Consider the following 26,760-nt stretch of genomic DNA (forward strand, 5'->3'; position numbering starts at 1 on the left):
TGATGACTGCTTTGCACACTCTTGGCATTCTCTTGATGAGCTTCAAGAGGTAGTCACCGGAAATGGTCTTCCAACAATCTTGAAGGAGTTCCCAGAGATGCTTAGCACTTGTTGGCCCTTTTGCCTTCACTCTGCGGTCCAGCTCACCCCAAACCATCTCGATTGGCTTCAGGTCTGGTGACTGTGGAGGCCAGGTCATCTGGCGTAGCACCCCATCACTCTCCTTCTTGATCAAATAGCCCTTACACAGCCTGGAGGTGTGTTTGGGGTCATTTTCCTGTTAAAAAATAAATGATGGCCCAACTAAACGCAAACCGGATGGAATAGCATGCCGCTGCAAGATGCTGTGGTAGCCATGCTGGTTCAGTATGCCTTCAATTTTGAATAAACCCCCAACAGTGTCACCAGCAAAGCACCCCCACACCATCACACCTTCTCCTCCATGCTTCACGGTGGGAACCAGGCATGTAGAGTCCATCCGTTCACCTTTTCTGCGTCGCACAAAGACACGTTGGTTGGAACCAAAGATCTCAAATTTGGACTCCTCAGACCAAAGCACAGATTTCCACTGGTCTAATGTCCATTCCTTGTGTTCTTTAGCCCAAACAAGTCTCTTCTGCTTGTTGCCTGTCCTTAGCAGTGGTTTCCTAGCAGCTATTTTACCATGAAGGCCTGCTGCACAAAGTCTCCTCTTAACAGTTGTTGTAGAGATGTGTCTGCTGCTAGAACTCTGTGGGGCATTGACCTGGTCTCTAATGTGAGCTGCTGTTAACCTGCGATTTCTGAGGCTGGTGACTCGGATAAACTTATCCTGAGAAGCAGAGGTAACTCTTGGTCTTCCTTTCCTGGGGTGGTCCTCATGTGAGGCAGTTTCTTTGTAGCGCTTGATGGTTTTTGCAACTGCACTTGGGGACACTTTCAAAGTTTTCCCAATTTTTCGGACTGACTGACCTTCATTTCTTAAAGTAATGATGGCCACTCGTTTTTCTTTACTTAGCTGCTTTTTTCTTGCCATAATACAAATTCTAACAGTCTATTCAGTAGGACTATCAGCTGTGTATCCACCAGACTTCTGCACAACACAACTGATGGTCCCAACCCCATTTATAAGGCAAGAAATCCCACTTATTAAACCTGACAGGGCACACCTGTGAAGTGAAAACCATTTCCGGTGACTACCTCTTGAAGCTGATCAAGAGAATGCCAAGAGTGTGCAAAGCAGTCATCAAAGCAAAAGGTGGCTACTTTGAAGAACCTAGAATATAAGACATATTTTCAGTTGTTTCACACTTTTTTGTTAAGTATATAATGCCACATGTGTTAATTCATAGTTTTGATGCCTTCAGTGTGAATGTACAATTTTCATAGTCATGAAAATACAGAAAAATCTTTAAATGAGGTGTGTCCAAACTTTTGGTCTGTACTGTAACATTGGCCAATTTAAATTTAAAACTCTAGAACCCCTTTAAAGATTTTAATATTTCAGACTAAAAAAGTAGGGCACATACTTAAAAAGGGAACTGGTCAGATACTTTACCCCTACACCTTCCCCAAAACACTAATATGCTGCAGCAGCGAGAAATCCGATTCTGAAGTTGTGTCCGAAAGCGCATTTTGGCATGACTATGCACTTGTAGCTTCTGAGCCTCACGCTGACTGACAGGCCATTAGCTCTAGTACATGGCCACTGACCTGTCAAGGAGCCAGCGGAGTGTGCTGCTAGGTAGAAAATACAGCAGAGACTGAGGCGCTATAAGTGCATAGTCACTCCCCAATAAAACTTACAGACAACTTCAAAATATGTGATTACTCACTACTGGAGCAGCATTTGGGGATCATGAAGGGAACAGATGGCTTATCTTTTAAATGGCTACAGTTATATAAATAATTTAGGGGGTTACAATTTCTGATAGGTTTCCTTTAAAAGGTGCTTTCCCCCCCATTTGTTATGCTTAACATGTCCCAGAGGTTGTAAAACTACAGATTAGACACGATAATAAAAAGATTATAAAAAGGTACCAGATATTAGGACTGTGCTTAAAGGGGTTGCCTGGCCTTAGGCTACAAGTCTGCAGTCACTCTGAGACTGCAGACTTGTGAATCCTCTCATCGTACGCACTGCGAGGATTCTCCGGTGTTGAGCATCACCGCGAGAATGTGATTTGAATACATGTGGTCACGTGCCGACTAGATGGGCGCAGCCTTGCTCAATGCAAATGTATTGAGGGAGGACGGACGCACAAGTAGGAATGTGGCCGGAAGTATGCAAATTGCGTACTTGTGATCACATGACCACCACTCCCGGCGCCAGAGAACCCTCATAGAAAGCAGTACACGCCATGTGAGGATTCACAAGTCTGCAGTCACAGAGTGACTACAGACTTGTAACCTAAGGAGAGACAACCCCTTTAAAATTCACAAGTGGGTCAGACCTGCTTATTCTCTATGGGAACCTCTTCTATTGGCCGGCTTTATCTAGCACGTCAAAAACATCACTCCTCATTCTCTCAGGGGGGCAAGTGTCCTTGACAAACTACTCAGGCAGAAGATCTGCCGTGGCAAAGGATCTAAGTAGCACTTAAAGGGAGGGCAGAGCCCACGTTTCTTTTTACCATTTTAAGAAATCTGAAAGACTATCTCACATGTAATTCTAGGGTTTTAAGGCAGTCAAAGGTAAAACACAAGACAAAAAGGACATGAAAGTCAGATCATATAGGAAATGAAAATTTGTATTGTTACTTTTGTATCATCAGTGAATGTTAACATTACATGTTATATGTACAAGGTTATCTATTTATACAGGGTATTAATTCAATGTGGCACACTTGTTTATAACACATGTAAACTAAGAAATAATCACTAGTTAGTTTACACCAAACATTAAAGCAGCAGAAAGTGAAAAATCACTTTACAAACGGTACAAAGCTTACATAAACTGCCTAGAGATGTTCACCGATTAAATAATGCATGGATAGGAAGGTTCAAGGCAATGGAAAGCTCAAAGGATTCGTCTTAGGACTTCTTGTACTCAATTCTTTCTACTTTGACATCATCTCCTATCAGTTGGTAGACATAGGTGACAACGGTTGAAGCTTGGATATCCATGAGAACAAAAGAAGGAATGATGTTGCTGAAAATAAAGACATTAAAAACATTTAATGATACGCAATTATCCCTTACATGCTTTTAGAATATAGCCTTTTCTACAGCATGACATATGTAAAGCCAAGGTTAAACCTATGCTTAGATTTTACTGGTAGGAGACAATTTAAATGAGGACCATAATAAAATGTGGCTTTTTTTTTTTTTTTTTTTTTTTTAAAAAGGACAAGGCAGCAAGCCTTCAATAGAGAATGGCTGTCAATCAGAAGCTCTCCTCAATCAGTGTAAGAGCTCATATAAATATACAGTATAATAGCTCATATTATAGCCAGGGCTGTGGATTAGGTAAGCCAAACCTCAGACTCCTCAATTTCCCTGACTGACTCCACAGCCCGGCCTCACTACTGAGCATGTACATAAAGAGCAGCACAGATTCATCTCAACTAAAAGCCGAGATCCTTAGATCAGGAACAGAACAGACATTTATAGGACATTTCATAACTTTCCCAAATTCTTATGGAAACATTTATAGCACATCCTGCATTGTACTACTGTACCCAATTTATTATATATTTTAGGAGTCGGTCCATTTCATACAGACTCCGACTCCACAGCCCTGATTATAGCTGTTAACAGTGCATCATTGTCAGAGGAAAGTTACCAGCAGAAGCCATATATGTATACAATATTGTGGGCCCGATTTATCAAGACCGGTGTTGTTCATGCCAGAAATGATGAGATGTGCTGGAGTATGCCTGTCAGAGAAGGAGCGTAGCAAACACCGCTGCTCATCATGAATTTGACGAAAAGTGGTCACCTCTCTCCCGCCCACTGGGAGGAAATGGTGTGAGAAAGCCAAAGGTTGCAAAATTGTAGCACAGACTTGAGTTATGCCAAAATTATGCCGCTTTTAAAACCTTTTTTATGGCTTTGATGAATTGAGCCATATAGATCTCCATATTTCCTTAAAGAGAATCAGTTACGTCTAGAAATGCAATTTACCTTCAGATATAAGGGGGAAATCTGCAGGTAAAAATCGTTTAAATCCTGTTTAGCCAGCTTATTGGAACAGCAGCTCTAAGGAGAAAATGAAGTTACATGCACAGTGAAAGCGCTGTAAGTCACTCCCGGCACTTTGACAGCCTGCACAGCACACATGAGAAAGCTCTCAAAAAATTCCAGGGAGCAATTAACAGTACTCTGTAGTGAGCGGGGACTGTAACTGCCCCCTGCACCACCCCAATGACTGGAACCGAGCAGCTGCAGGTAAAATAGAACTTCATTTTCTCCCTGTAGCCAGTGCTCCAGTAAGCCAGCTAAACAGGATTTAAATGCTTTTTACATGCAGATTGCCCCCATCACTGCAAGTAAATGTAATTTCTGGTCGTAACAGGTCCCCAGTACCTCAATGTATAGATATAGGGCCCGATTCATCAAAGTTTTTAAGCCAATATTTTGGCATAAAAAGCTTTGAAAAGTTGAATAATTTTAGCGCAACTAAGAGGCTACATTAAAATTTTAAGACACTTGGTGTTCTCACAAATGATCAATTGTTAAACACCCATCTTTGATCTGATGTGTGTGTCCATCTTTCCATTAAAATTCTGAATCATTTTAAATACTAATTTACCAGGAAATAAATTACCGTACTTACTTTTCTAATGCATTGTAGGCTCCTGTAGCAGACCCAGGATTAATATAAAACTTGTTTTCATGCTCAAATGCTTCAAATTTTTGTGTATGTCCTGAAATCATGATATCTACATCCAGCTGCCTCTGCAACAAAGCCAGGCTGGCCATATCACCCCAGGGAATCACTTGGTGACCATGGATTAACCCGATCTTAAACTGGCCAACAGTCACAACCTTTTGTTCTGGATAGTTTAAGTTCTATAGAAGAAAAAGACATCACATTAAAGGATGAGCAGAAGTATCAAACCCATAAGGGTTAAAATAGTCAAGAGACATCTCAATATAAAACTGATGGGGTTCAGAGCACAAATCAGCAGGAGGAAGGGAATGCTAGAAAACATTAAGCACCGATATCTTCAGACACATCCAAGCATTTTAACAGCGGTGAACGTTCATTTGAAACTAAACTACTCTAACGTGTATCTCCAGTTTGAAGGGATTGTACAGTAGTAGGCCATCTTCACACATCTGCTTAAAAAATGTATGTCCATTTTTAATATCCATATCGTTTTCTGTCAGACGTCTGTGTGTACGATCTGTGTGCCATTCGTGGGTCACGTACCAGAATAGAAATGACAGGTTTTTAGGTGTTAAAGATGTGCAAAAATATAGATACATAAATATCTGTGATATTATATATATATATATATATATATATATATATATATATATATATATATATATATATATATATATATATATATATATATATATATATATATCTATCAATTAGTGTCTTGCGCGTGTAGCTTACTGTACATGTATTAACCTAATAAATAATTTAAAAAATGACGTTGGGTCCACCCGATTTTAGGTAACCAGCAAAAGGTAAAGCAGACAGCTGTGAGCTGATTATCAGGCTGGGAAGGTCCATGGTTATTGGGCTCTTCCCAGCCTAAAAATACCAGCCTGTAGCCGCCCCAGAAGTGGCGCATCACACGAGATGCTCCAGTTCTGGCTCTTTGCCTTTGCTCTTTCAGATTGCCAATTCACCAGGGCAATGGGGTTGATGTCGGCTGTGAATCATCTAAAATCACAGCTGGCATCAAGCCCTGGTGTTAGTAATGGAGAGGTGTCTATTAGACACCTCCATTACTAACCCAGTAATCAAAAAAACACAAAAAAAAAGATTAAATAAACACTCCGACACTTAGCCTGGTTCACCACTTTATTTAAAAAAAAAAAAAAATAATAATAATAATCCCACGCAGGTCTGACACAGTCCACGCGAAATCCATTGAATCCATGGTACAAAGCCTAGGGAGCCTCGATACGAGCCTCCATAGTCTTTGCAAACAGCTACTGCAGAGTCACGCTGCGCAAGACTCAGCAACTCATAAGAGCGGTGACGTCATTAACGTTACCGCTCAGCTGCCGGGTCACGCAGAATGAGGCTCCATAGACTTTATACAGAGGATTTGCTTGGACTACATAGGAGCTTAGTGGGAACTTTTTTTTTTTTTTTTTAATAAAGTGGTGACTCAGTGAAAGTGTGTGTATTTTGCGTGCATGTTTTTTTTTTTTTAGGTTTTCATTTGTTGAACTACGTTGGATTTGGATGACTAAGGCGGACCTGAGTGGGATTTTAATGTGGTGAATCAGGGAAAGTGTCAGGGAGTGTTTATTTAAAATAAAGTATTTGTGTGTGTGTGTTTTTTTTTTTTTTTTTTTTTTTTTTTTTATTGCTGGGTTAGTAATGGAGGTGTCTGATAGATGCCTCTCCATTACCAACACCAGTGCTTGATGTCAGCAGTGTTTTTGGACAATTCACAGCTGACATCAACCCCAAGCCCCATTACCCAATTGCGAACACACCAGGACAGCATCTCATGTCATGCTGCACTTCTGATGCAGCTGCAGGCTGCTATTTTTAAGCTGGAAAGGGCCCATTAACCATAGACCTTTCCAGCCTGAAAATATCAATTCTCAGCTGTCTGGTTTACCTTTGCTGGTTAACAAAAATTGGGGGGGACACCACGTCATTTTTTTTCATTTATTAGGTTAATGAATGTTCAGTAAGCTACACACGCAAGGTACTAATTGATCTCACAGATATCTATTCATTATCTATTTATCTAGCTATATTTGCACATCTTTAACACCTAAACATCTGTAATTTCTATTCTACATTCTATTCCATCCCTATGAAAACACGGACATGTGTGCAGCCCCACAGATGATAATGGGGGGTGTACGTGTCTCCAGTAGTTGTGAAAACGGACGTATGAACCTTACAGATACAGGTCTGATTTATTTCAGGCACAACACCACACTTGTCCACAGATAGTGTCTGATATTGCTGCTCAGCTTCACAAAACTGAATTGGTCTGAACTACAATAATGTAATAATAATATAACATGGAACAAGCGAAAAGAGGTTGATCCTTCCATCCAGCAATATTAAAATATTGGTAAGCCTTTATTAGTGATCCATTTTTAAAAAACGAGGGACAGGTGGGAAATTAAAATACTGACGCGTTTGTGGCGCAATGAACTCCCTTAATCATAGCTTTCATTTCTATCTCTATTCAATTCTACAAAATGTTTAACAATCAGCACTGTTCTAGAAGGAAATTTTTCTAATCCTGTACAATTCTGTTAACCACTATCAAACTAAGCGCATGCTGATCTAGTAGGGTGCCAAAAATGAAGGAGCATGCCCGCGGGTAGAGCTGAGCAGTTTAATTTGCATTATCCTGGTCTGGCATTCAGTCTGGTCCTGCTTGGCAGCCCGTCTCACCTTCTGTGCCCGGTATCCTGGGTGCCTCAGGATGCCATGATGTTGCAGCGTGGCACAAACATGATGCAGAGGCGCCCAGTCATGCCCAGGATGCTGTGTGCAGAAGGTAAAACGGGCTGCCGTGGATGAACGGACTGGACACACGACTAAAGCAGCAGGAATTTAATTGCTCAACTCTTAACTGCAGGATCAGACCTACTAACTAGGTTTGTAATCTATGGAGATGGCAAAGTTTCTTCATTTTAGGTACATAGGAGTAGTAACAAAAAAAAAATTGTTTGCAAAAATGTAAATTTAGACACGGGCACTATAGTTTTGATGTTTATTGCAGTAAAATTCCATGGTTACTGTAATGGAACTTCTTAAAAGGAACTCAACTGTGGCACTCACTGAGTGAAGGTGTATAAATCTAATTTTAATTAAAGCATGTAAATAAGACAGGGAATACAAATAAACAGCACATGGTCTACGGCCTTTTCACGTCATCAATGACGCTTCTGCTCTGGCATCTACCCATCAGGCCTTGAAGAAGCATCATGCAAGATGTGAAAAGGCCGTAGGCAGTGTGCCATTTATTTGTGTTCCCCGTCTTATTTAGGAGCTTCAAATAAAAGATTTATATACCTGTAATCAGCGAGTGTCCAAACTCAATTCCTTTTAAGAAGTTCTCTCTAAAGGCTCATGCAGACGTCTGTGCAAATCTGTCCAAGCACAGTCCGCTAATGCATGGAGAGGCCGCAGGTCTCCCGACCCGAGCGCAACAATAAGAGCGTGACAGCTTCATAGAAATATATGAAGGTGGGCTGAGACCCACGGACGTCTACATGAGCCTTTAGACTATTATTGTAGACCAGCACCGTTTATAATTAGCTGTTAGGACTTTTCCCTGGTCGTAAGGTGGATGTGCAACGCCGATAAATTTCACTTTTGAGTTACATTACTGTGTTGTAACCTACAGGAAAAAAAAAAAAAAAAAGTTGCTACATATTCAACATGATAGCTTGCAGCTTTTTACACTTCATGGATTATACTGCTGGAACGAAAAAAAACCAAAAAGGACGTAGCACTAAATTAGTGCAGCTGGTGCATTTATACTCAGAAATGGTGGTCTCTGGTCAGACTATGGCAAGTCCAAGCAATATGCCACACCTTATTAAATGGACATTACTATATGGTACATGCGGAGAAAGCAAAAGCTTGATTTTAGACGCTATTTTTGGCTTTGCAGCCAATTTGTCCAACATTTTGTAAGATAGTGGAAAAACAGCATTGGCAAGAAAACAAATTTTTTCCCCCCTCTCGATTTTTTTCAGGAGTACATATCAAACAACCAAGGTGTTCCAGTGTGCCCTGTGTGTGGCAGGCATGAATGAGGTGTCACCGTTATTAGTAGAGAAGTTGGAGGGTGTAGACGTGCACTGCATGTACAGTTGAAAACAGAACTTTACATACACTACTACACTGCTCAAAAAAATAAAAGGAACACTTAAACAACAGAGTATAACTCCAAGTAAATCAAACTTCTGAGAAATCAAACTGTCCACTTAGGAAGCAACACTGATTGACAATCAATTTCACATGCTGTTGTGCAAATGGAATAGACAATAAATGGAAATTATTGGCAATTATCACGACATTCTCAATAAAGGAGTGGTTCTGCAGGTGGGGACCACAGACCACATCTCAGTACCAATGCTTTCTGGCTGATGTTTTGGTCACTTTTGAATGTTGGTTGTGCTTTCACACTCGTGGTAGCATGAGACGTACTCTACAAACCACAGAAGTTGCTCAGGTAGTGCAGCTCATCCAGGATCGCATATCAATGCGAGCTGTGGCAAGAAGGTTTGCTGTGTCTGTCAGCATAGTGTCCAGAGGCTTGAGGCGCTACCAGGAGACAGGCCAGTATACCAGGACACATGGAGGGGGCCATAGGAGGGCAACAACCCCGCAGCAGGACCGATACCTCCGACTTTGTGCAAAGAAGGACAGGAGGAGAACTGCCAGAGCCCTGCAAAATGACCTCCAGCAGGCCACACATGTGCATATATGTCTGCACAAATGGTTAGAAACCGACTCCATGAGGGTGGTATGAGGGCCCGATGTCCACAGATTGGGGTTGTGCTCACAGACCAACACCGTACAGGATGCTTGGCATTTGCCACAGAACACCAGGATTGGCAAAGTCGCTACTGCCGCCCTGTGCTCCTCACAGATGAAAGCAGGTTCACACTGAACATATGTGACAGACGTAACAGAGTCTGCAGACGCCGTGGAGAGGGATCTGCTGCCTGCAACATCCTTCAGCATGACCTGTTTGGCAGTGGGTCAATAATGGTGTGGGGTGGTATTTCTTTGGAGGGCCGCTCAGCTCTCCATGTGCTCGCCAGAGGTAGCCTGACTGCCATTACGTACCGAGGTGAGATCCTCAGACCCTTTGTGAAACCTTTTGCTGGTGCGGTTGGCCCTCGGTTCCTCCTAATGCAGGACAATGCCAGACCCCATGTGGCTGGAGTGTGTTAGCAGTTCCTGCAAGATGAAGGCATTGAAGCTATGGACTGGCCCGCCCGTTCCCCAGACCTGAATCCGATTGAGCACATCTGGGACATCATGTCTTGCTCCATCCACCAATGTCACATTGCACCACAGACTGTCCAGGAGTTGTCTGATGCTTTAGTCCAGGTCTGGGAGGAGATCCCACAGGAGACCATCCACAACCTCATCAGGAGCATGCCCAGGCGTTGTAGGGAGGTCATACAGGCACGTGGAGGCCACACACAATACGGAGCCTCATTTTGACTTGTTTTAAGGACATTACATCAAAGTTGGATCAGCCTGTAGTGTGTTTTTTCACTTTAATTTTGGGGGTGACTCCAAATCCAGGCCTCCATTGGTTAATAAATTTGATTTCCATTGATGATTTTTGTGTGATTTTGTTGTCAGCACATTCAACTTTGTACAGAACAAAGTATTCAATGAGAATATTTCATTTATTCAGATCTAGGATGAGTTATTTGAGTGTTCCCTTTATTTTTTTGAGCAGTGTATACAAAAAGACACATATTCATGTTTTTCTTGATATCTGACATGAAATCAGAATAAACCTTTCCTGTTTTAGGTCAATTAGGATTACCATAATTTTTAATATTTGTCAAATGCCAGGAGAGAGAGAGAAAAAAAAAGAGAGAGAGAGAGAGAAAAAAAAAGAGAGAGAGAGAGAAAAAAAAGAGAGAGAGAGAGAAAAAAAAGAGAGAGAGAGAGAAAAAAAAAGAGAGAGAGAGAGAAAAAAAAAAGAGAGAGAGAGAGAAAAAAAAAGAGAGAGAGAGAGAAAAAAAAAAGAGAGAGAGAAAAAGAGAGAGAGAAAAAGAGAGAGAGAAAAAGAGAGAGAGAAAAAGAGAGAGAGAAAAAGAGAGAGAGAAAAAGAGAGAGAGAAAAAGAGAGAGAGAAAAAGAGAGAGAGAAAAAGAGAGAGAGAAAAAGAGAGAGAGAAAAAGAGAGAGAGAAAAAGAGAGAGAGAAAAAGAGAGAGAGAAAAAGAGAGAGAGAAAAAGAGAGAGAGAAAAAGAGAGAGAGAAAAAGAGAGAGAGAAAAAGAGAGAGAGAAAGAGAGAGAGAGAAAAGAGAGAGAGAAAAAGAGAGAGAGAAAAAGAGAGAGAGAAAAAGAGAGAGAGAAAAGAGAGAGAGAAAAAGAGAGAGAGAAAAGAGAGAGAGAAAAAGAGAGAGAGAAGAGAAAGAGAAGAGAGAAAGAGAGAGAGAGAGAGAGAGAAAGAGAGAGAGAGAGAGAGAAGAGAAAGAGAGAGAGAAAGAGAGAGAGAAAGAGAAGAGAGAGAAAGAGAGAGAGAAGAGAGAGAGAAAGAGAAGAGAGAGAGAGAGAAAGAGAGAGAGAGAGAGAGAGAAAGAGAGAGAGAGAAAGAGAGAGAGAAAGAGAGAGAGAGAGAAAGAAGAGAAAGGAGAGAAAGAAAAGAGAGAAAAAGGAGAGAAAAGAGAGAGAAAAAGAGAGAGAAAAAGAAGAGAAAGAGAGAGAAAGAAAGAGAGAGAGAAAGAGAGAGAGAAAGAGAGAGAGAGAGAGAGAGAGAAAGAGAGAGAGAAAGAGAGAGAGAAGAGAGAGAGAGAAAGAGAGAGAGAAAGAGAGAGAAAAAGAAGCGAAAAAGAGAGAACGTTTTAAGGCATTTTTATTACTTACCGCAAATTCAAAAGTTTACATACATTTCATTAGTATTTGGTACCATTGTCCTTAAACTGAATGACTTGGGTCAAACGTTTGTGATATCCTTCCACAAGCTTCTCACAATAGATGGTTGGAATTTGGGCCCATTCCTCCTGACAAAACTGGTGTAACTGATCCAGGTTTGTAGGTCGCCTTGCTCGCACCTGCCTTTTCAGCTTTGCCCATAAATTTTCAATAGGATTGAGATCAGGGCTTTGTGATGGCCACTCCAAAACATTGACTATGTTATCCTTAAGCCACTTTGTTACCATTTTGGCAGTATGCTTCGGATCATTGTCCATTTGGAAGACCCATTTCTGCCCAAGCTTTAACTTTCTTGCTTCAGTATTGCTACATGATCTTCTTTTCTTATGATGCCATCTATTTTGTGAAGAGCACCAGTCCCTTCTGCAGCAAAACAACCCCACAACATGATGCTGCCACCCCTGTGTTTCACAGTTGAGATGGTGTACCTAGGCTTCCAAGCTTCTCCCTTTTTCTCCAAACGTAATGATGGTCATTATGCCCAAAAAGTTCAATTTTAGTTTCATCAGACCACAGGACATGTCTCCAAAAATTAAGGTCTTTGTTCATGTGTGCATTTGCAAACATTAATCTGGCTTTTTTATGTTTCTTTTGGAGTAATGGCTTCTTCCTGTCAGAGTGGCCTTTCAGCCCATGTTGATACAGTACTCGTTTCACTGTGGATATTGACACAATCTTACCAGCTTCAACCATCATCATCACAGGGTCTTTTGCTTTTGTCCTTGGGTTGATATGCACATATCGGACCAAAGCACGTTTATCTGTGACACAGAACATGTCTCCGTCCTGAGCGGTATGATGGCTGGACATTCCCATCTTGTTTGTACTTGTGTATAATTGTTTGTACAGATGGAGGCACCTTCAGGTATCTTGAAATTGTACCCAAGGATCAGCCAGACTTGTGTAAGTCCACAATTCTGTTCCTGATATCTTGGCTGATTTCTTTAGATTTTCCCATGATGCTACAAAAAGAAGCAGTGTGTTTCAGGTGTGCATTAAAATACATCCACAGGTGTGTCTCTAAGTAACTCAGATGTTGCCAAAAAAAAAAGACTATCAGAAGCTTCCAAAACACATGACTTCATATGGGCAGTCCAGAATTGTTTAACCCCTTTCTGACGTGGGGCGTAATAATACGTAACTGCGCCCTGGGCCTATTGGACCACATACATATTATTACGCCCGAGCGATCACGCCCGCACAGAGGCATTAATCCACGAAATGCTGCGATCAAAGACAATCACAGCATTCCTGGAGCAAGAGGAGGTAAGATCCGCTTACTTACCTGCTCACCGGCACCCCGCGCTGTCTGTGCAGTGTCCCCGAGGTTGTCATGGTGATCCGATGTCGTCATGAGGACATCTGGGTTACCAGGCACCAGGAAGTTACTTTGATCATGCGCAGTGAGTGATCAAAGTCACTTCTGCATGCAGGCTGACAGCCTGTATAGCATAGAGATGCAGCTGCTGCATCTCTACGCTATACAAGTGACCAGCCTGCACAAACTGAAAGTCCTATAGTGGGACAAAGTGTAAAAGTTAATAAAGTGTCAGAAAGTGAAGAAAAAAAATAAATTGTAAAAATATTTTTTAAAAAATGAAAAATAATCCCCCCCAAAAATAAAAAATATATTGTACCCATAAATAGTATGAGAAAAAAAAAACAATAAAAGTACACATATTTGGTATTGCCGCGTTCGGAACTACCTGACCTATAAAAGTGTCCCACTCGTTAACCCCTTTAGTGAACACGATAAAAAAATAAAAATAAAAAACAAAGCAAAAAAGGGTTGTGCTAGAGTTAGGATTGTGCTAGGGTTAGGGATTTTTTCAAAAGTAAAGGAAAAAAAAAAGGGATGATATGGCAACTGGTGTTGAGTGCAAGTTCTCTCTACTTGAGTTTGCATCGGGTGCTCGAGTGACATGCTCGAATCTCCGCCCCATATGCTTTGCGGCCAAAAAACCCTTGCGGGGATTGCCTGCCATGCACGAGCGATCCCCGCATGTTTCTTGTGGGTGTTTAACAACCGTGAAATATGCGGGGAGGGGACTCGAGCAAGTCAGTCGAGCACCCGCAATACATGGTGCATACCTGAGTACCCGATGCAAACTCAAGTAGCCAGCACTTGCGCTCAAGACTAATGACAACTTATTCAATATGATGACCTAATGTTATCAAATTCTGTGTCGTACCTCTGGGTTCAAAATGTTCACTATACCCCTTGATAAAATCCTTGAGGGGTCTAGTTTCCAACATGGTGCATGTGCGTGTGTGTGGGTATCCACTATTTAGGCGCATCAGGGTGCTTCTACTCAATACTGAGCAAAGGGTCTGAATACTTATAACCACATGATATTTCAGTTTTTCTTTTTTAATAAATTTGCAAAAATTTCTACATTTCTGCTTTTTCAGTCAAGATGGGGTGCAGAGTGTACATTAATGAGAAAAAAAATGAACTTATTAGAGTTTACAAAATGGCTGCAATGAAACAAAGCGTGAAAAATTTAAAAGGGGTCTGAATACTTTCCGCACCCACTGTATATATAGTGCATTAGTGTTGAGATCTGGGCAGGTAAACACTGCTGCCCTTTTTTTGCTGTGTTTTGTCCACTGTTTAAGCACATCAGGGACTCCCCAAACGCAACATGGCGTCCGCTAATTATTCAAGTAAATTTTACATTCAAAAAGTCAAATGGCGCTCCTTCCCTTCCGAACCGTGCCGGGTGCCCAAACAGTGTTTCCCCCCCCCCCATATGGGGTATAAGCGTGCTCAGAAGGAATTGCACAACAAATTTTGGGGTCCATTTTTTCCTAATACCCTTGCGAAAATAAAAAAAATTTGGGTCTAAAGTAACATTTTTGTGAAAAAAGTTAAACGCTCATTTTTTTCTTCCACGTTTCAAAAATTCCTGTGAAGCACCTGAAGGGTTAATAAAGTTCTTGAATGTGGTTTTGAGCACCTTGAGGGGTGCAGTTTTTAGAATGGTGTCACTTTTGGGTATTTTCTGTCATAAAGGCCTCTCAAAGTCATTTCAAATGTGATGTGGTCCCTAAAAAAAAAAAAAAAAAAAAAAAAAAAAAAAAAAAAAAAATGGTTTTGTAAATTTTGTTGGAAAAATGAGAAATCGCTGGTCAACTTTTAACCCTTATAACTTCCTAACCCACAAAAATTTTGGTTCCAAAATTGTGCTGATGTAAAGTAGACATGTGGGAAATGTTATTCATTAAGTATTTTGTGTGACATATCTCTGATTTAAGAGCATGAAAATGCAAAGTTTGAAAATTGTGAAACTGTCAAAATTTTTGCCAAATTTCCATTTTTTTCACAAATAAACGCAAGTGATATTGAAGAAATTTTACCACTATCAAGAAGTACAATATGTCACGAAAAAACAATCTCAGAATCAGCGGGATCCGTTGAAGCGTTCCAGAGTTACTACCTCATAAAGTGACAGTGGTCAGAATTGTAAAAATAGGCCTGGTCATTAACATGCAAACCACCCTCGGGGGTAAAGGGGTTAAAGGCATAGTAATCTTAGTGTATGTAAACTTTTGACTTTGCAGTAAGTAATAAAAATGCCTTAAAACATTCTCTCTCTCATTATTCTGGCATTTGGCAAACATTAAAATTAAGGTAATCCTAATTGACCTAAAACGGGAAAGGTTTATTCTGATTTCATGTCAGATATTGAGAAAAACATGCATAGGTGTCTTTCTATATAGTGTATGTAAACTTCTGGTTTCAACTGTATATTGTTCTAAATGGTAATTCACAAAAAATAAACAAGAGAAAATAAATGAGAACCTCATCAAAGTCTCCTCTGACGATGTGGACGTCCCCAGCCAGTGTCTTGAGGTAGTCATAGCTCTCCTTGGTGCAGAGATTCCCGGTGCACAGAATATGTTGTATCTTACCAGGGACAAGCAGTTTCTTGAATTTTGCTGGCAAGCTGTTACAGCGATGTGGGATGTGCAGATCTCCTAACACCAAGACCAACTACAAAGTTGTGGGGTAGAACAAGACGTTAGCTATAAATCATATAATTTCAGGCAGCAATCAAAACGTTAATTTAGTATGCACACAAAACTGGGATTCCTTAAATAAACTAGATGACATGCAATGGATATAGGATCATATAACATACATGTGGATGAAATAGATGCCTTGTGTGTACTGTCACCACTTGCATAGAATCCAGTAAGGTTGTGTTCTATGTGTTTGGCCACATGGTGATGCCTACATGGAGGGGCGAATAATCGCACGAGTATGACTTGTCATCTGCAATAAACTATTTATGTAGGTTAACGGGGTAATCTGCAGGCAAATAAGTGTTTAAATCCTGTTTAACTGGCCTATTGGAAGCGCGGCTACAGGGAGAAAATTAAATATTTTCCCTGCAGCCGCTCACTTCCAGTCATCAGGGTGGGGCAGAGGGCTGTAACAGTCACCACTCACTATACAGTGAGTGTGGTTATCTCTCCCCGACACTGTGACAAAGCTCCGCACACACATACAGAACAGGCTGTCAAAGTGCTGGGGAGTGATTACAGCCACACTCCATGTATAGAGAGTAACAGCCCCTGCACTGCCCTGATGACTGGAAGAGGGCGACTACAGGGAGAATAAAGCTTAGTTTTCTCCCTGTAATAATAATAATAATAATTTTTATTTATATAGTGCCAACATATTCCGCAGCACTTTACAATTAAGCGGGGACATGTACAAACAATAAATTCAATACAAGGTGAGACAGTTTAACAGTTACATCAGGAGTGAGGTCCCTGCTCGCAAGCTTACAATCTACATGGAAATGGGGGGACACAATAGGTGGAAAGTGCTTGTTATTTCAGGTCTGGCAATTATAATAAGTCGGGATTATCATATAAAGCTGTATGATCCGGTCATCAGCCTGTATGTTAAAGTGCAATACTCAATTACCGAGTGCAGTTATCGAGTGCATGGAGGGTGTAGAAACAGATGAACAGTAGAGAGCAGATTCCGAATAGTATTTAGGAGGGAACGGGAAAGTTAGTTTACTGAGTAGTTGAGGTGGTAGGCTTGTTTAAAGAGATGGGTTTTTAAAGCGCGCTTGAAGACATCGGGGCTAGGCATCAATCGGATCGTCTGGGGTAGAGCATTCCAGAGAACTGGTGCAGCACGAGAGAAGTCTTGGAGACGGAGGTGTGAGGTTCGGATTATAGGGGATGTTAGCCTTAGGTCATTTGTGGAACGGAGGGCACGTGTAGGACGATAGACTGAGATGAGAGAGGAGATATAAGGTGGTGCAGAACTGTAGAGAGCTTTGTGGGTGAGAGCAATGAGTTTATATTGGACCCTGTAGTGAATGGGTAACCAGTGTAATGACTGGCACAAGGTGGAGGCATCGGTGAAGCGGCTGGACATAAATACGACCCTGGCTGCCGCATTCAGGACAGATTGGAGAGGGGAAATTTTGGTAAGAGGGAGACCGATCAGAAGAGAGTTGCAGTAGTCCAGACGAGAGTGAATAAGAGCGACAGTAAGAGTTTTAGCAGTTTCCAAAGTGAGAAAAGGTTGGATTCTGCAGATGTTTTTAAGATGCAGGTGACAAGAGCGAGTGAGTGATCGGATATAGGGAGTAAAGGAAAGGTTAGTGTCGAATATGACCCCAAGGCAGCGGGCGTGCTGCTTGGGAGTTATGGTTGACCCCTCCAAGGTAATTTCGATATTAGGTAGAGTTAGGTTACTAGAGGGGGGAAAACACAAGAAGTTCAGTTTTGGAGAGATTCAATTTGAGATAGAGGGAGGACATGATGCTAGACACAGCAGATAAACAATCCTTGGTGTTTTGTATTAGGGTAGGGGTGATGTCAGGGGAAGAAGTGTATAGTTGGGTGTCGTCAGCATAGAGATGATACTGGAACCCAAATCTGCTGATTGTCCAATAGGGGCAGTGTATAGAGAGAAGAGGAGGGGGCCTAGGACTGAGCCCTGAGGAACCCCGATAGTAAGGGGATGAGGAGGGGAAGAGGAGCCGGCAAAAGATACAGTGAAGGAGCGGTCAGAGAGGTAGGTAGCCACTGTAACCCAGGAAACCAGCTAAACAGGATTTAAATGCCATTTACCTGCAGATAACCCCTGTATCTACAGGTTTAATAGCGTTACTGGAAGTGAAAGGTTTCCTTTAATTAGAAAAGGAATCACAAGGCGACTATCACAATAACAATAGTAAAAATCAATGTGAAAACCTAGATTAATGCCAGGTGGGGGTTCTGCAAAAATAAGATATTGCTTTCAGAAACATAAGTGCATCTTTACATATGGCAGATTTCCATTGCTTCATACTGCAGAAATTGGTGCAACTGAACCCCTAATTTTTAAAGGGGTTTGTTATTATTAAAAAAAAACAAACAAAAAAAAAAACCACACAATTCTGCATGTGGTAGATGCAATGCCATTCATAACAGGTTTGTAGTCGCTAAAATTACTGCAATGTCAATAGATCAAAATTTGCCAAGAATACTTTCACTGTATATTTATGTTCATACTAAGGCTTTCTTTTTCTTAAGTGGAAAAATTCAACATGGATTCCAAGAGAAATCAAGGGCAGAAATCAGGGTTTGATAAGATTTCCAGTTCTAAGGGTGTGTGTACACAGAGAATAAACTTCCAATTTTTGAGGAATTTTGTGATTTTGCTGAGGTATTTGGAGAGTTTGCGCTTAGCTTCCGCTCTAGAAACTCAGTGTGCACATACTCTAATGCTACGTTCACATGCAGCTTTTTTTTTCCTATAGAAAATATGTGTTTTACAATACTAGCAAAAGCTATGAGATTTTAGAAATGTCATGCACACGCTTTTGTTCTTTGCAGACTGAATTTGAGCACGCAGTGTTTTTGAAATCTGGAGCGCGGCAATTCTTTCAGTGTTTTTTCACCCATAGAAAGCGCAAAAAAAAACAAAACAAAAAAAAAACACAGCAAACAAATTTAGCTGCATTTTTGGTGAATAAAACTAACTTTATTAATCACGTGCTATAGACAAATCACATGTATTCCGCAGCAAAAACAGTAGCAAAGCTGCTTAAAAGTGTTTTAACTGCCAATAGAGTAGTTTTTTGCTTAAAGGGGTATTCCCAAATATGTGTAATAGTATTAATAATAACCAACACCTCCAAATTAGAAATGTAGTATAGTTCCCCTGATTCTCCTCATGTGCAGGCATTGCAGGACCTTAGGTATCCATGGTTACGATCACTGAAAGTGACAGCTAGTTGCTAGTGGTCGTGAGGAAAGACATAGCGAATCAGAAAAACTATACGACATTTCTAATTGGAGGTATTTGCTAATATTATTATTATTGCACCTACTACATATTGGGATAGGATCTTGGGGATGGGAATACCCCTTTAAGAAATGTTCTAAAAACGATGTGTGTGAACGAAGGTGGTTTTTGAAGCGTTTTGTCCCCCATTGTGTTTTGCTTTTTGCAGCCTTTTGATTTTTTGCTAAGTTTGGTGAGATTCCACATCACTAAAGTGTCCAGTCATTGGTACAAAGAAAAAACTTGCTGTACTGTGGGTATCAATAAGAAGCGTGGTCAAGTGTATTTGAAGTGTTTTTATGTGGATTTTAGACCATAACCTAAAGCTGGAGAGCAGTAATAGAGTTACATAGACACCACTACTCCATCAACACTGCAGTGTCCGTCCGCCCTCTGTTACAATTATCCCTAGCATGTATATGGGGAAATGGAGGCAAGATCAGTACTACAGAAAGCAATATCACAATCCAGCACATCCCCCTTTACTGCATCCATCTAGGTTCACACACAACAAGCACAGGACACTGCAATCAATTCCCAAGTCCAACAAGACACGAGAAGTGACAGATCTTGGGATTTATTAAAACAGATGGATAAAAGAAAATGATGCATAAGCGACCGGTTGCACACAAATATTAAATATGAAAAAGAGGAAAAGCATATGAGGCCCCATTGAAATTTACTGTTACAATGGAACTGTGAGAAGTGCATTCCTTTAACTGGCATGGGGGGCAGCTTTCTTAAAGGAGTTAATATTATGTCAATAAAGCTTAAAGGGGTTGTCCCGTAATCACAGCTTATTGCTCATCCACACCCTCCCTTTTGTGAAAGTCGACAGATAGCTGAGCAATTATAACAAGTATATTAGAAAATTATATACAGTAAAGGGAACCCATGGGGGATTTTACACCTCACACTAATGGCATGTATGAACAGGTGCTGCCATGCTGATTAAATCCATACCTCAATTGTAGAAATTAGTTTTGTTGTTTGAAAAATCCAACATTGAAATCATATGCAAATGAGCTGCAAGTGCTTCAGGGGTGGGATACTGCACTTGCAGCTCTCCTACCCTTTCTCTCACTATTCCCTGCCCATTGCCTCCTGTGTCTGACTGTCAGGTTAGGGTAGGCAGGTAATAGACACAAAAATGACCTGTCCATCAAATACAAAAGACAGAGACAAGGAATAGAAAGGGAGGGAAGGAGAGCTGCAAGTGCAATGTCCTACTCCAAAGAACTTGCAGCTTGATTTCTCAGAAGCTGCGGATTTCTACAATCAAGGATTTAATGAGCAGGAAAGCGCCTGTGCATACATGCCATTAGTTTGAGGTGTCATGACAGGTTCCTTTTAATTATACCACAATAAAAGCTTTATTGTACATAGGTTGGACTCCCTTTGCTGTTTTGCAGAGGCCTAGCTGACATTTATTTTTCAATTAAAAAAAACGCAAGACGATTCATGGAAATAAATGGTTTCTCCACTGATTTCAACGGATACACTGGCCCCACCAGATAGGGGGACACTTGTTTAGCAGCTCTCTATTTTAGCTTACAGAATGGAAGAGGGTCCTTTTAAGGGATTAGAAGTTTATAAAAAAAAATAAAGGAACAAATAAAGCAAACAGGCAAAAAAAACAAAACACAAGAGTGTGAACGACCCCCCATGATCACTGAAGTGTGAGTTGTGATTACAAATTAATTCTACAAGGGATGTAGTTTTCACAATAAAAAGATGGGGCTGGGGGAAAGATCTGGTACAATGGTGCAATATAAGTAATGTTAAACTATCAAACTGTAGAGAAAGGTAAAGACATGGAAACCCAAATTATTGCCACCTCACCAGTGTTAGTACAAGATTAGAGGGAACTTACTCTGTGCCCAGGCTTATGGAGGAGTTGATTGCAGACAAGGGAGTGTGAAAGGGTGAAACATGAGCGATGTTAAATAAAGGCAAAAGAAATGGGTGACAAATTAGGAAAATGAATGCAAAAATAATAATCGACCTGGGATGTTAGGAAAGAAAATATTTACAAATAAAAAAAAGAAGAAGCAATGTTTTACATAATGGTGACAGAAGTGAACAGAAAATTAAAAAAATTAATCTACTCAGTTGCCTTTTAATTATAGAAACAGCCGCCTGGTTGTGTCTTTCACTCCATAACTAATTTAATTTTCTATTTTAATGGGGCCATGTTCCCATGTAGGGTAAATACTGAATTTTTCTCTGCAGTGTTTAAACAGTGTAAGCAAAGTGGATGTGATTTCCTGAAAATGTATGCCTTATGTGCGTCTAAACCAGCGGTCCCCTTCATCTTCTTCACTTCCGGACATGCGCAGGGTATCGCTGAAGCCGGAAAGCGTACACCTGGCTCCAGAGGAGCAATGATACAGGTGAAGAAGGCCGAGCACATGATTGAGATTTGCAGAGAGCTGGCGTTGGCACCGAGTCCTTCAGACCATGTTCTCTCAGCCCCAGGGGCATGATAACGGCAGAGAGGGCCGACTAGTCAAAAGGCTAATTTGTATATTAGAAACAGACTTTAGAAATACTTTTTCTAACATGTGTTTAGGTGTCAAACACTATAAAGGGCTGGTTAGGCAGGGGGTTTAGTAAGAAATATACAGATGCTGTTGGGTTGGAGGGCATGGGCGACCTGTGAGGGCATGGGCGACCTTTAAAGTCTATACTAAATTATTCATTTGTGCCTTGTTCTTTTAATTTTCGACCTTTTTGATATTTATTTTATAGCTGTTTGCCCGTTTGTGTTTTATTACGTTCATCTTTAAGGGCTGTGGTTTATAGATATTTGGCTAATTAATCCAATGTTACTTTTTGATGCTACAGTTTCGCACAAATGTACTTCAGTCCATCCCTGGAGTGATTTTGTATAAACCTAGATTTTTGGTGCAAATTTTGCAACACTGCAGCAGAATATGTGCTAAAAAGTTGCAAAAATAAAAAGTTATTTTTGTCTTTAACCCATCTTTGTACAGTGTTAGCCAGTAAATAGAAGAATATTTAGATTTGAGTCCTCAGTTGTTGATACCTTTTAATGGCTAACTCGAAAGCTTGCAATTTGTTACTATCTTTTCAGACTACTCATGTCTCTTTTCGGCTACAACTGTTTATCCCTCTCCCATACTCCGTTCTGCTTTAAGTCTCTTGTCTCATCTATTGCATTATTTCTGTGTTATATTGTGTATAAATATGTGACTCTTAAAATTTTGTGGTATACTATGCCTGATGAAGAGACCTGAGTAGTCTCGAAAGCTTGCAATTTGTTACTATCTTTTCAGTTAGCCATTAAAAAGGTATCAACCACTGAGGACTCTCAAATCTAAATATTTTTCTAGACAATAATAACAACATCTTTTATCTTGCAGAAAATTCATGATCCATGTGCACCATTGTGATGAATTAAGAGCAAAGAATGTCAAGGAATGAACAAGACATAAAAAAAAAGGACTAAAATAAAAATGCAGATGATAAATTTGGCTCTTTGAATTTTTGGTTGGAATTTTTCCATAGGTTTCTCTAGATAGGACCTGCCAAACACCAGAAAAATGCACGTTTCAAAGTCGCTGTGTAGCCCCTGACTACGTGATGCATCAGATCACTGATTCCATTTGTCTGCTCCTAGAACAGAACAGACAGGGAATGTGTGAACGGACATGGGAACTGAGTCACACATGGCAGATTTGTTCCAGAACTTTCTGCGTCTGTCCCATTCACCTAATGCGTTGCAGTTAGGCTATGTGCCTACGATGCAGAAATGAAGCAGAAAATTTCTGCAGCATTTCTGCATCTCCCTGGCAGAAAAAACACATGCAGATTGTGCATGCGTTTTTCCTGCAGAATACATGCGGATCCACATGCGTTTCCGCATGCAGATGGACAAGCGCTTTCCAGGCAATAGCATCACTTGTAAAGTGCTTGACAACTAGGTCACACTGTATAAATCCATGCAAACAGCATGGATTTATACAGTGTGAACCGTAAAAATTAAAACAAATAAAGCTATACTCACCCCCGAGGCCCCGGTGTGTGCTGCTGCGCTCGTTCCTGTCTGGTTCCTGGCTGCCGGCATATCGCGAGACAGAGCGGTGAAGGGCCAGCGGTCACATGACTGTGACGTCACCGCAGGTCCTTAAGCGATGCCGGCATTCAGAGAAAAGCCGCCGGACAGGTGAATATAACTATTTGTTATTTTATTCTTTTTTTACAGGTACAGTGGTACCCAGGTCTGGATCAGAGTCTCCTCCAGAACTGGGTACCATCCGCACATAGAGACGCATAGAAGCCGCTTGTACAAATGTACAGTCGCGGTTTCTATGCAAGTCAATGGCGGGAGTTCCGCTGCGCTTCCGCAAAATTAAATGACATGCTGCGGATTTTTGTACGCAGCATAAACGCTGCGGAAAAATCCGCAGCATGTGCATAGAACATGCGGAATCCCCTTGGGGACCATGGGGTGCGGATTACCTAGCGTTTAACAAGCGTTTGTGCTGCGGAAATTCTGCAGCATAAACGCTTGAAAAACGCTACGTGGGCACCCAGCCTCATGCTGCAGACTTTCTATCCAGATTTGGGGGATGGAAAATCCTCAACAGATTACTGTAGCAGGAAAGTGAATAAAGTATCAAAAATCTCATCCCATGCGCTGAGCTGAATCAGAATCTCCAAGTGTATGAGCAGATTGTTAAAGGGAATTAGTCACCAGCTTTCTGCTACATAATCTTAGCGCTAGCATAATATATGGACAGAGAACCTGATTCCTATGATGTGGTACTTACTGGGTTGCTTGCCATACTTTTGATAAAAAAACAAAAACGTTTTTATCAGCAGAATATCACTAGAGGACTATTAACCTTCTGCCATGTAGTCCTCCATATTCATGAGCTCTGTATACCACCACCTGTTGATGACTTTCTGCCTATGCACAGTGTATACAGAACGCTGCCAATCAGTGGTGTGGGTGGGGTCATACACAGCTCAGGATTCAGAGAACTGGCTGATCTGCTGCAGAAAAGCTAGTGATTTTATCAAAACTGCAGCAAGCAGCACAGTGAGGGCTACATCACGGGAATAAACGTCTCTTCCCCTACATGATACTGCTCGCATACAGGTAGTAAAAACAGTCTAGCAGATTCTCTTTAAATTCACATCACATCAATTCTATGCAGATTTTCACTTTGCACTGCATTGGTTGAAATCGACAATTTACTGCAGATCTGTAACAAAACCCGCCAAAGAATCCACACAGATTTTCATGTGTGTACATGTGCTTAAAGGGGTTATTCAGGTTCAAAAAAAAAATCTATGATACCCAACAGCAGTTTGATTAAAAAATAAAAAAAAAATTCATTTCTCACCCTCCCTGGGTCCAGCTCTGAATCTCCATTACTGCTCCCGTTCTATAGCGTTGCAGCCAGTGAGCTCAGTGGCTTGTGCAGTCAACTCAGGCAGAGCTGATGAGCTCAGTGATTGTCTGCAGCGCTGTCAATGTGTCATCAGGGCTGCAGACAATAAGACAAAAAGTTTTGTTTTTCTTAATAAAATCTGCATTTGGGGTCAAAGGTTATCCTAAAAAACCCTTAAGGGGGTGTTCCTATCTCCAAGATAGATCCTATCCCAATATGTAGTAGGCGTAATATTAATAATATTAGCAAATACTTCTAATTAGAAATGTAGTATAGTTTTTCTGATTCGCTGTCTCTTTCCTCATGTGCAGGTATTGCAGGACCTTACGTATCCATGGTTACGACCACTAGTAACTAGCTAACTGTCACTATATCAATGGTCATAACCATGGATACCTAAGGTCATGCAATGCCTGCACATGAGGAAAGAGACATAGTGAATTAGAAAAACGGTATTTGCTAATATTATTATTATTACACCTACTTCATAATTGGGAAAGGATCTTGGAGATGGGAATACCCCTTTAAATTTTGATGGGTTTTCAGCAGCCAGATCTGTGGTGGTCTGCTGATCGCAAAACTGTTGAGCCAGTTGAAACCAGATTGCAAGAGATGACGATTAAGGACAGCTGGGTGTGATCAGTTATCACAGTGGTCACATGACCTGTAGTCCCAGCCTAAGGACCCACAATGACCACTAAGTATTGCAGGTGACATACATCTTGTGCGATGCCTTCCTGCGATATTATTAAATAACACAGCCTGATCTATTATCTAGGCGTGTTCAGATAAGTGCGGCACCGCAGGCATCCGCTGTCACGAGCTGGCTATATTCCGTGTCCCCGAGATCATATGACAGAACCAACACCCATCTGCAGCCACTGAGCACTACAGGCCCGGAGCCGACCTGCGCCCATACTGCGCCGGTCATTGCACAGCTCGCCCTGTAACCTGCAGGCGAGCAGCCGCCAAGGAAGGTAGTACGTGTACAACGCAAGAGACCCAGTCCTGCCTCGCCGCTAAGAAGGAGCTTACCATCCTGCGAACCGGGGCCGACAGCCAGAATGGAAGTAGCAAGAAAGCGCCTCGGCCAATAGGAAAGCAACAACCAATGCCAATCACAGGATGGCGTCAACAGCCAATCAAGGAGGGAGCATGTGACCATTTGTCTACGGCGCTCGGGAAGTGCCAATCCTAAGAGAATGCAGAAGTAAACGAAGCCCCTCCCTGTTTATGTCATGGGACATATTCCCGCCTTTTTGAATAAGGGTTACTGAGCGAGATCGAGGCTATTAGACCGGTGCAGGAGTCACTGTAGTGAGTGGGTCACCATCTCAGTGATTGCCACTAATCATGAAGTGTGTCATTCCAGGAGGACACCTGAAAGGTATCAAGGTCTAAGGCTAGTAGTGCCCATCTGCCATCTTTACCCTGTCCAAGCTGAACAGAATTAGTCCAATAGCTCTATAATATCCCATGGCTCCTTGTCCAAAATGTGTGCGGTTTGGGTCAATGTTGGCTTCTTCCACATCCCATCGCCTAGGTGAAATGTGAGGGAACCACAGTCTTAGTTTAGGGCTAGGTTGCAATACCTCACACAACCTGTGGATGAAAGTGGCGCTATTTTTCTAATGCTTTATAACCAGTCAGCCGGCCATACACTACAGAGTTTAGACAGTGACTTTCAGGATGAAATAATGGCTGACAGCTCCCCTGTGATGCTAGACTTGTGATGTCTCCTGTCACAGATACTTTCCAGTTATGGCAGCGACTGCACAAGATGGCGCCTGATAACAGTTTGGGAAACTGGATAACTGTTCTTAGTTGGCTTCGGTCTTGCCCTTTCTTGTCACAAATTGTGCTGACACTCGGTCAAAAATGGTCTTATCTGATAAATTACTGGCATAGCCACAGGGTGGGCCACATGTCCGCTAGATGTGGTCCCACCTCTAGCACTAATCTGCAAACAAGGGGAGCTGGCACCGGCGGGTGCACCATTCCTTAAATCTTGTCCTCTGATATGTATGATAGGTAGAATAAGGCTATGTTCACACATCATGGGTTTTTTGCATCACAAATCTGCAGCAATACCTATCTTCAGGGGCATTATGTTCAGTATTTTTCTTCTCGTTTTGCTGTTTTTTTCGTGTTTTTTTTTTTTTTTTTTACTGTCCTTGTGTCTCTATTTATGCATGTACATAAAGTTCTGTGAAAAAAAGAACCACATTCTATTTTGCCATCAAAAATGCTGAAA

At 41.3% G+C, this 26,760-nt stretch overlaps 2 protein-coding genes across 2 annotated transcripts in view; one reads left to right on the forward strand and one right to left on the reverse strand.

The window, feature by feature from the left end:
* Positions 1 to 2,711: 2,711 nt before the first annotated feature.
* On the reverse strand, positions 2,712 to 25,696 carry VPS29 (VPS29 retromer complex component). The gene is made up of 4 exons (XM_073676310.1): positions 25,542 to 25,696; positions 15,586 to 15,777; positions 4,757 to 4,992; positions 2,712 to 3,130 (listed from the first exon to the last, which is right to left on the reverse strand). Exons 1-4 carry the CDS (start codon positions 25,542 to 25,544, stop codon positions 3,013 to 3,015), a joined length of 549 nt encoding a protein of 182 aa, XP_073532411.1. The 5' UTR covers positions 25,545 to 25,696; the 3' UTR covers positions 2,712 to 3,012.
* RAD9B (RAD9 checkpoint clamp component B) overlaps positions 25,586 to 26,760 on the forward strand; it is a 64,679-nt gene continuing 63,504 nt past the window's right edge. The window contains exon 1 of the mRNA XM_073677582.1: positions 25,586 to 25,893. Coding sequence (XP_073533683.1) covers positions 25,860 to 25,893 — 34 coding nt within the window. The 5' untranslated portion in view covers positions 25,586 to 25,859. The remainder of the gene's footprint in view (positions 25,894 to 26,760) is intronic.

Source organism: Phyllobates terribilis, unplaced genomic scaffold (assembly GCF_046119375.1).
Source record: "Phyllobates terribilis strain yellow unplaced genomic scaffold, ASM4611937v1 Scaffold_1__5_contigs__length_1240528914, whole genome shotgun sequence".
In the NCBI taxonomy this organism is placed as follows: domain Eukaryota; kingdom Metazoa; phylum Chordata; class Amphibia; order Anura; family Dendrobatidae; genus Phyllobates; species Phyllobates terribilis.